This window comes from Gracilinanus agilis, chromosome 3 (genome assembly GCF_016433145.1).
Source record: "Gracilinanus agilis isolate LMUSP501 chromosome 3, AgileGrace, whole genome shotgun sequence".
In the NCBI taxonomy this organism is placed as follows: Eukaryota; Metazoa; Chordata; class Mammalia; order Didelphimorphia; family Didelphidae; genus Gracilinanus; species Gracilinanus agilis.
Window position 1 is genome coordinate 425,312,743 of NC_058132.1, and position 11,393 is coordinate 425,324,135.

At 34.7% G+C, this 11,393-nt stretch overlaps 1 protein-coding gene across 1 annotated transcript in view; it reads right to left on the reverse strand.

Annotated features, from left to right (window-relative positions):
• Nucleotides 1–355: 355 nt before the first annotated feature.
• The window catches only part of HSPA13 (heat shock protein family A (Hsp70) member 13), a 27,531-nt gene continuing 16,493 nt past the window's right edge, over nt 356–11,393 (reverse strand). The window contains exon 5 of the mRNA XM_044669245.1: nt 356–456. Within this exon, the coding sequence (XP_044525180.1) occupies nt 356–456 (101 nt within the window). The remainder of the gene's footprint in view (nt 457–11,393) is intronic.

Here is an 11,393-nt window from a genome sequence, read left to right on the forward strand (position 1 = left end):
GGTCTTTTAACTAAATAAATTCTTTGGTTCTGTAAAATGTGATCCAATTAAATTTATGTATCTTAAATTTTGAAATTGTTGACAGATCCCTGCATTAATTTGTATGAAAAAGAATCAATGGAAGAGTATAAATAAAATTATAAACTAGAATAACAACAATAAAATAAACTTCCAAACAAAACAAGTTAAAGGATAAATCAGAGAAAGCCTAAAAATAAAAAACTTCATAAGGAAGTTAACAGCATAAAAAAGTTACTTTAAAATCTTAGGATAGAGTACATATCCCGGAGCGGCGGGGCGGGAGCTTGAGGCGGCGGCGCCTCCCCTCCCCTTCCGCCCCTTCCTGCACTCCGCCTCAGCCCGCAGTCGGATGTCTTTTAGGTTCCCCGGGTCCGTGCTCGCCATCGCGGCCGAACCGCCTCGCCCCCACCGGTGGGGCGGGGCCGGCGGTATTCACTGATTCATGAAAAGGAGCATATTCATGAAAAGAAACAAAAACTATATGCATCAATTTTAATCAGATAGTTTTACTGAGCCAAAGAAGTATAGATCAAAAAACTGTGTATATATAGTTTTGTGAACTTCAGTTACATTTCCAAATGGTTTTACAATATGATTGAATCAATTCACAGATCCACCACCATTTGTCTTCTCAGAACTCTTAAAATTTCCTTTTTCTTTTTTTGTCATCTTTATAGTCCTAGAAGTTGTGAGGCAGTGGATAGATGAATGGATCTGAAAGTCTGGAAGACCTAGGTTCAAGTTCTGCTGACATATGTTAGCTAGTCAGTCCTAGCTAAGTTGCTTAAACTCCCAGTGATTCCCACCCCAACACCACCCCACCCTGGGGAAATTCTCTAAGATAAGTTGCAGAGAAGGCATTCATCTACAAACTTATTTAACACAAGTTCATTAATGAACTTGATGAACATAGATCTAGTACATTTAAAAATTTTTCTTTTTGTTTTCATTTTTGTTTTTGCATTATACATCAATTTATTAAAGTCTTGCTGTAATTCTTTGCATTCTTTATATTTATCAATGGCAGCTAGGTGTACTGGGCCTGAAGGCAGAAATACTCATCTTCATAAGTTCAAATCTGACCTCAGACACTTATTAACTCTGTGACCCTGAGCATATCACTTAACCCTGTTTATCTCAATTCTTAATCTTTAATATGTGGTAGAGAAGGAAATGGCAAACCTCGCTAGCATCTTTACCAACAAAACCCTAAATGGGGTTATGAAGAGTTGGACACTACTGAAATGTCTGAACAACAACATTTGGCATTAGTCATAGTACCATGTTTATTTACCAATTTAACAATCATTAAGCATATTTTTTAAATATCAAAACGTAATACCAAAGTATTTTTAAAAATCTTAATGTTGGGGGCAGCTGGGTAGCTCAGTGGAGTGAGAGTCAGACCTAGAGACAGGAGGTCCTAGGTTCAAGCCCGGCCTCAGACACTTCCCAGCTGTGTGACCCTGGGCAAGTCCCTTGACCCCCATTGCCCACCCTTACCAATCTTCCACCTATGAGACAATACACCGAAGTACAAGGGTTAAAAAAAAAAATCTTAATGTTTTTCTAACACATTTCCAGAACATATCTACTCCTTCTTCAGTTGATGCATTATTTGGCCTCAGTTTGAGTTAAAAAGATAGGTATGATGATTTACAGAAAACTTATATTCAGGAATTTATTACTAAGTATTGAAATGAGCAGGCAAAAACAAAAGCAATACACATACATACTTGTGGTGACACAAACATTCAGCCACATACAATATGCTAGGGTCACTAGCAAGGAGACATGTATTATGACAAAGATCTCCATGGGATTATACACTCAAAATGGATTCTAAATAGCTTTACACCTTAAAGATAAACTTGACGAGAAAAGGAATGACAGATATGGAAAGTGGCATTTCTAAATAGACTCAGATATGGTACAGAAATACTCTTGGTCCTTACTTACCAGAAGCGTAGAGAGGTTTCCTTATCTGGACCAGAAATCTGGTGAAGATCTGAATTCATGATCAAGGATTCCAGAAATTGGCGTGGATTCCATAAATGGATGTTGGTGATATGATAGGGTCTAAGAGATGTTAGGGTCTGACCCAATGAGGAAAGAACCATGAATAAATGTTGGGGTCTGATCCAGAGAGAAAGAAGTCAAAAGCAAATCTCACAGAAAGACACTGCTACTCTTGGCCAAAGATCATGTACAAAGCTGAGTTGTTATGTTGAGCTGCAAGTATCTTATCTGGGGAAATGTTCAAGGCTCATTCTGAAATGTTTTTGTAGAGATATTTTTTGTTCTGGGAAAGTTTTAGACCTCTTGTAACAACCTTCCGTAAACAAAAAATCTTTATGTCATCTATGTCATCTTGCAGGCACATACCTCACAATATAGGTATATCTTGATGTATGGATCTCATTGCCTAATAGAACTCTCTCTATAAAAGCTTGCCTCTATCATAATAAAGGGAGTTTATCTGGCCCTACTTTTGTATTTTCCCCTCTGTCTCTCTATCTCTCCTTTTCCCTTTTTCTTAGTGTTGGGATCCTGACATCAACACCCAGCACCTGAACAAAGTTCCTTCACAATCCTATCATCATACTCCAGACCTCGTAAGTAATAATTTTGAGGGGACAGGAGGATTTTTTGACCAGATGATAAGTATAAGCCCTCAATGCAAGTTATAGAAAGAGATTACTACAGTTCTGAAAAAGATTGCAAGAGAACAGAATCAGTTGAGCACTAGGACATAGAAAGAATCGAAAAGTTAAAAAGAAGAAAAAAGAGAGCCCAGCCAACTTCTTGAATGAGCTGAATTAATTAAACAGATAATATGAATGAGTATATGAGGCAGGAAGTTTTAAAGAATAAATCATGGCCAGACATCAGCAGGAGTTTCTCCAGGGAGCTGAGATCATGGATAGGAAAATAAGGAACTAATTAGAACTGTGGTCTGAGAGAGATAAAAATCACATATCCTACCACTCCAATGACTTAAAGGGCCAATTCCCTGAAAAAAATCAAATAGACAGTATATCAGAATGCTGATAAAGGAATCAGTGAAAGTTTTGGCCGATACACAGCAAGACGGGTTTTAAATACTCAATGCCCAAATGTGAAGAACAAATAAATTCAATAAGATAATCCTGGGAGAACACAGATTTTGAAGCATGCTTTCAAAGTATATGTTCTTTTTTAAAAAAATATTTGCAACACAGTGATCGTTTAGAGTCTATGTCACCTGCCATGTCCCCATCGAACCACGAACATGCAAATGTTTTTCTTCTGTGTTTCTACTCCCATAGTTCTTTCTCTGGATATGGATAGCATTCTTTCTTATAAGTCCCTCAGAACTGTCCTGAGTCATTGCATTGCCACTAGTAAAGAAATCCATTACGTTCAATTGTGCCACAGTATATCAGTCTCTGTGTATAATGTTCTCCTGGTTCTGCTCCTTTTGCTCTACATCAATTCCTGGAGGTTGTTCCAGTTCACATGGAATTCCTCCAGTTCATTATTCCTTTTAGCACAATAGTATTCCATCACCAACAGATATCACAATTTGTTCAGACATTCTCCAATTGAAGGGCATCCCCTCATTTTCCAATTTTTTGCCACAACAAAAAACACGGCTATAAATATGTTTGTACAAGTCTTTTTCCTTACTATCTCTTTAGGGTACAAACCCAGCAGTGGTATGGCTGGATCAAAGGGCAGGCAGTGTTTTAAAGTCCTTTGGGCATAATTCCAAATTACCCTCCAGAATGGTTGGACCAATTTACAACTCTACTAGCAGTGTATTAGTGTCCCAATTTTGCCACATCCCCTCCAACATTAATTACTTTCCTCAAAGTTAACTGTTGGTGTCTGCTGTCTATGTAACTGTATGTGGCCTGTCTTTTCCTTTGTGATCGTATTGTAATGTGTGCACACAATAAAGGGGGATTAGGTTTAAAAGAAATCTATTTCTCTCTGTCCCCCATCTTTCTGGAACATGGGAGATCAGACAGATCAGACTGTGTTTCAGAGATTCAAAAAGAAATGTGAATTTTTGAACCTCTTAAACTTCAAGACTAATAAATGATGAAAAGCAAAAATAGATCTGTTCAGTATTCCTTCCTTTTCCCTTTTCAGCTAGCCACTGATTGGGTAGAGGAGGAATGCTAGAACAAGGGAAGGGAGATTTTTGAACCCACAATTTGATAGCATTTTTAATTAGGATTAATTTTAAAGGTTGAAAAAATGATTTTGGAAAATTATTAATGATTCTGAAATGCACTTGTGGAAATGAATAATGGTCACAGATTTGAATGTTTGGACATACCTAAAATATTTGAGTTAATTTAAAATTGGGACTATAAGGTTTTCTCTAATTGTAATGGATAATGTTATGATGATAATAACAGATAGTTTGGAGAAGCAGATAAATGTTTTCAGGGCCAAATAGAGCTTTAAGTCAAGAGCCAGAGATTGACAGGCTACAGTGAGGAAAGGAGGGGGTAAAACACTCCTGATTCTCAAACCCCTCCCCCTCTAACTGCTTCTGCTTCAGTTGATAATGAAGACAGGAATAAGATTCTTCTGGTAAGTTTCTCTTATGGCTGAAACCCCAATAATGTTCCTTTTCATTAATTTATATTCCTCTCAGGTCAGTATGATGAGTATATAGAAATTATTTATCTAACTATTGAGGACAGAGGAGATCTTAAACTGGCAGCCAACAGGATTCAAACTAAATATACAGACTGAATTGTAAGTATCTTCCCAAATAATTATCAGACACAGATTTTAAGGTAAAAAGTTATATTAGGAATTAACAAGGAAAATTAGAGAAATCAATGAAGGTTTTAGGATAAAGGAAAGGTGACCCTGAACTGTTAAATTGATGCTCCCTTCCCCCTCTTCACTGGAGGGATGAAGCACTTAACTAAAACTGGCTCTCTTGCTATAGATAAATATCTTACTCTCTAATCACTAAGTAATATATAATTATATTAATGAAGAATAGTAATAACAAATAGGCTAACCCTATGAGTAGAAATCACTAGCTTATACTACAATGGCCACCTCAGGTGAAACCCCAAGTCAGCAGTGGCAAGCAGAGTGTCTGCTCACCTCCACTCCCACCAATTAACTGTCCTCAACCCTTCTCAACTGCCCCTCACCCAAAGTTCTCCAGGGGGGTCCCCTGGAATTCTGGGTGAGGCTCTCCCTGTACCTTTGCAGGGATTCCATGCTTTGCATCTGCACACAACAGTAACCAGCCTAATTGGTTTTTTCTTTAAAAAAAAAAAAAAAAGGAGTTCTTACTTTAAAAAAGCAGATGAGAAGCAAATCCTTGATAAGAGCTGTCTTTGCTGCTAAAGTGAAGATAAGGTCTCATAAAATAAGTTTAAAATGACTAAGAATTAATAATAATTTTCCGAAATGGAGAAAACTCTGTATAATATAAATTTTTGGTTTTTAAATGAGTATGTAAAAGAAGTTTTAAAATGTTAATCTATAAATGTGGAATGGAGCAGGTAATTAAGAATCTGGAATATTGCAAAAAGGAATTTCAGAATTTGTAAACATTTGCTGTAAGTGATGGGAATAAATATATTATTATCAAAGTATGTACTCTGGATAAGAATGATTTTTTGGTTTAGGGGTCAACATGTACTTAAATGCAATTTTTTAGGATGTAATTTTGGGTAAACACAACTGATATATGAATTCTGTGAAGAAAATTAATTCTTAAATTGAATGGGAAAAGACAATATATTGTAAACATATTACATGTAAATGATGTTGCAATTGATAAAGGGATTGATAATAGCAGGTGACAGAATAACAGGTTAAGTTTAGTGATGGCAGAAGTAAATTGTAGAATGTGAAAGAGGTATAGGATAAGAATATGAAAGATATAAAGTACAGGAGAATTCAATGAAATATAGGGCCTCTATGAGAGACAAAAGATAGACATATTACATGAAAAATGTATGTGGATGTGTGGAGGTGTCAGAAGGGAAAAACAGAGAATGTGAATCTGCTTTAAGCAGAGGTTTGAAGGGGAAAAGAGTAAATGTTTTGAGATTAAGTTTATTTAAATAATGATGGTGAAAAAACAAGTAAAAGTCAGTGAGAATAAATAATTGAAAAATTAAGGAAACATTGTTTACAGACATTATCTAAGTCCATTTAAAAGTTGTGGAGTTTTTAATTAAAACACTTTGGGAGAAATGTTATATGAAGGTTTTAATACATGTAAATTTTATAAGTGAAGAAAGAGGCAAAAAGAGAAAGTTATTAGTAATACCTCATTTCCCAAGCAACATAAGCAAAGCGGGATATGAAGACATAATAAATCACAAGCAATACAGTTTTTAGATAAAGTTGCTGAGGAGTTCAAACTTTCTGAAAATTTATCATCCCTTACTTGACACATGGAAAGAGAAAAAGTGTCTAATTATTATTCATTGAAATTGAAGAACTAAAATAGTAAGGGGGAATAAAAGAAAACCTTTTGGAATGTTTTAAAAAGAGTTAGCTAAAATTACAGAATAACTTATCTATGTTGTATATCAGAATTTTATAAATCAGGAATTGACAAAAAATGAAATTGATGGATTACCCACTAATGAATTGTTACAGAGAAGCGAATATATTGTAATAGCTAGGGATTAACTAATTGTAATTAGAAAGACATCATTTTTTGACAAACATGGCAAGGCAAACAAACAAACAAATAAATAAATAAGCTTTTATAATTTAGAATATATAGAAATGGAATTTATTGTAGAGAATTTTAAAGAGAAGAATATTCAATTTTTAGATAAATTTGAAGTAAGATTTTTTAGAAGCCATTAGAATAAGTAAATAAATAAATAGCTTGTCTGAAATTTTGGATTTAAAAAATGAAATTGGGACACTGAGAGCAGGTTTTCTCTTGATTGTAAAATGTAGGATTTTTTGTCATTTAAGAAAAAAGGTTTATGGGAATCACATCTAACATTACTCTGAGCTTGGGATTCAAGGATGACTGTCTGATAATTGAACCCCTGAAGGGTAAAAATATTCTTATAAGAAGTTGAGAAGAGGATCTCAGTCTGAAACTGAGGTAGGCTCCTCTTGACTTGATAAGGCATACCGGATACTAATGGTCCCTAAGTAAAGTAGTTATGGTTTGATTAAGTGATAGCTCCTATATGTGAAATCAGACAGTATTAAACTAGTCAGTCTGTGTTCCTATTAGAAGATAGTTAAAGATCTTTTCCCCTGCATTTCTTTTGACAATATGCCTACAATGAGCACATAATGCAAATTGTGAAGTAAGAATTTCCATTTTTAAACAAGCAAAGCTAAGGAATATAAGAAACACTTAAGTGATGACTCCAGTCAGGTGAAATTTTGATGATATGCAATAGGTTTTATGAAGAAATGAAATCAGAATTTTTAACTAAGGACTAGGACCTCAGGAATTTTTATATCTCCTACAATCCCGCAGTAGGAGAATTTATTTCATAATATGTTAGTATTGCAAAAGAATATTTTTGTTAATAAGAAGATCCCCTCAGAGATTCTGCAAACAATGCAGAATGTTGGAACAGAGAGTCAAGATGAAGAAGATCTCTGAAGCTGAAGATAAAGATGAAGATGAAGAGTATCCAACTAAATTTAATCAATGTTACTAATTTTTATTTTTACTGAAACATACTTGTGCCCCATGGACCCTAAGTTCAGCAGGGTCCCTCTAAATTTATGATTTTAAGAAAGCAAAAAGTCCCAACTTGATTTTGAAACCAATTTCATGCTTCAGCTATGGGATGAAGAGTCCCCTGAACATTATGAATAATGCAACTTTGTACAGATAAATTGGAGGATTAGTGTGAAGCAAATATTAATAACTGACAGTTCATTATTCACAATTATGGTTAGCATTAGGATTAATATCTTGGTAACTCTCCTATCTAGATTAGTTCAGTCAGGCCCTTCAAGGGAAAGAGAAAAGAAGCCCATCTTTACATAACAAATAGTAGAGACATCTTCTCCCTGAAGTTAATAGACCCTTACCTCATCAGAACCCTTTCTGACTTATCAATTATACTGTTTTATAGCAGAACCCTTTGACTTTATGTACAATTGATTTGTTCCATATTCATGAGATTCAGCTGTATGAGGGAGTGAAGGGATGAAGTAGGAGGATTGGAGGAATGAATAGGAGAAAGGAGAGAGGAAGGTAGAGGAAGGGAAAGGAAGGTATCAATCCCAGCCCCATAAGGGGGAAATTGACCAGAGGCCTTTGGGGGCTCAAATAAAAGATCAGAGAGCAACTTTAGGGTTTAGAATAGCTGGGTTTTATTTTAATTAGAAAAGNCTGACACCTCCCACAAAGGAAGTGGGAGGTATCAGGGGAAGTTGTAGCAGAGACAGTCCTAGGAGTTGTAGTCTCCCAGAGCTTACAAAAATTTCAAATGACACAGGTGCATATTTTAAAAGGGAGAGATGATAGGATCAAAGAAATATTAGGTTCTTACCCAGTGAGGAAAGAGCCATAAATTAATGTTGGGATCTGACCCAGGGAGAAAGAAACCATAAGCAAATCTCACAGAGAGACACTGCTACTCTTGGCCAAAGGTCATACACAAAGCTGAGCTGTTATGGCAAGCTGCAAATATCTTATCTGGGGAAATGTTCAAGGCTTATTCTGAAATGTTTTTGTAGAGATATTTTTTGTTTTGGGAAAGTTTTAGACCTCTTGTAACAACCCTCCATAAAGAAAAAAATCGTTATGTCATCTTGCAGGCAGATATCTCACCAATATATGAATATTTTGATAAATGGAACTCATTGCCTAATGGAACATTCTCTTTAAAAACTTGCCTCTTTGTCATAATAAAGGGAGTTTATGCATAACCCTCATCTGGCTCTACTTTTGTATTTTACCCTCTGTCTCTCTATCTCTCCCTCTCTCCCTTTTTCTCTCAGTATTGGAACCCTGTCATCAACATGTTGGTTCACACATACTCAGTAGGTAGGGATGGAGCTTTGTCCATTCAGAAGATGTGATAATTTACATGCTTTACACAGGGTCAAAATGAGTCAGGACAATGGAAAAGTATAAGCTATTTGCATTACTTTTATGTTTGTGATCATTAGGACCACTTAGCCTAAGTGATTCCATATTGAAGTTCTCTCATTTATGATAAAACATCAAACAATATATTTCAAAAATTATGGTCACAGTTGACCAATACAATTATTCTGTTTAAAGTGTTGTCATTTCTTTTCTTTTTTTTTGAGTCATTAGAATTTATTTATTTAATATAATTTATTCCAATTATATTAGCCCCTCTATCCTCTCCCAGCACCCTAGATGGTATCACCTGGCAAAAAAAATGTGTATATATTGATTGTGCCTTTTCCTTTTCTATTTTTCTGGAGGTGGATATTTACAAGTTATTCTTCAAATATTATTTCCATACCTGTATATATTTTTTGGGTTCTACTTGTTTCATGTAGATATTTCCAAGTATTTTAAAAATTAACCTGCTTGTCATTTCTTATGGCACAGTAATATTCTATAATAATCATATACCATAATTTGTCCAGCCATTCTTAATTGATGGACATCCCCTCATTTTTAGTTCTTTGCCACTACAAAAACTGCTATAAATATCTTGAAACATATGGATTTTTTCCTTTTTTCCAGATCATGTTGGAATACAAACCTAGCAGTAATATTGCTGCTAAGTTTATATACAGTTTTATAACTTTCTGGCATAATTCCAAATTGGTCTCCAAAATAGTTGGATCAATTTACAGTTCTACCAACAGTGTATTAGTGCCTTTATTTTCCCACATCCCCTCCAAGTATTTGTCATATTACCTTTTATCATTTTAGTCAATCTAATAGGTAGGAGATATTTCAAAATTGTTTTCATTTACAGTTCTCTAATAAGTGATTTAGAACTTTTTTCATTAAGCAATATATGATTTTGATTTCTTCATCCAAAAACTATCTGTTCATATCTTCTGTCCATTTATCAATTGAGGGATGGCTGTAATTATTTTGACAGAATTCTCTATATTTTTTAGATATGAGACCTCTAATTAAGAAACTGTAAATTGCCCCCTAACCTCCAATTTTCTGCTTTTCTTCTGATCTTGGCTACTTTTCTCCTATCTATAAATCTGATAGATGGTATGTTCCTTGTTTTTCTAATTTGTTTATATCTTCTTTGATGTCTAGATCATGTATCCATTCTGATTTAGTTATAGTTATAGTATAGTTTAGTAAATGTTGAAGGAAGTCAAATGAAATAAAATGTTGTAAAGTATTGGTCTATACCTGGTCCCTGCCAAATTACTTTCCAAATTCCCCAGCGAATTTTCTCAAATAATTATTTCTTTCCCCCAAAACCTGGGTCAAATACAAAGTTACTAGAATTATTACAGTTTGTTGTGTTTGTATAATTATTGTTCTGGTTCACTAAGTTATATTTCTATTTCTTAGCCAGTGCCAGATAGTTTTGATAATTATTGCTTGTTTATAATATTTTAAAACCTGATATTCTTTCCTTTACATTTTTTCATTAGTTCATTTGATATTCTTGATCTTTTGTTCTTTGAAATGAATTGTTATTTTTTTAGCTTTTTTCTTTTTTTGTGATTTAATTGGGATAGCAATGAATAAGTAAATTAGTTTAGGTAGAAATGTCATTTTAGTTATATTGGCTCTGCCCACTCAGTAAAAATTAATATTTCTCCCTAATTATTTAAATCTGACTGTGTAAAAAGCATTTTATACTTATATTTGACTAGTTCCTCGGTTTAATTTGGGAACTATACTACTAGATATTTTATTCTGTCTCTCTTTATTTTAAGTGGGCATTATCATATGTCTAAGGTACTGGAGATCCCCTACATTTAGGGCAGACATCAGAAATGTACAGAATTCAAGTTTTCCATCTTTGCTAAGAAACTAAGATACATGAAATGGAAACATTTTTAATATTTTATAGTCTATTGTTTATATCTATTGTTAGGGTTCAAAATGGGTGGCCTCCAGAGGAACACACGAGACAATGCAATCAAAGCAGGAGAAAGCTTTATTGCCAGTACGCACTGGGGAAACTCAGCAAAGAGAGTCCCAAGGGGTGCATTTAGGAGAGGGAATATATATGTTTCTAGGATATAGGTGCCTTTGTTTTAGGGTTAGCTAATAGCTAGACAGAGGGAGTAGGGATGCTTCCAGGTGCCACAGGATATGATTCTTAATCTTCAAGGTTGTTCTGCCAAGGAATCTTCAAGGCTGTTTCGTCTAGGAGTTATGGCCCTGGGGCTTTCAGCCAGGAGTTGTCCCTGGGACTGTGAGTCAGAGAGATAAC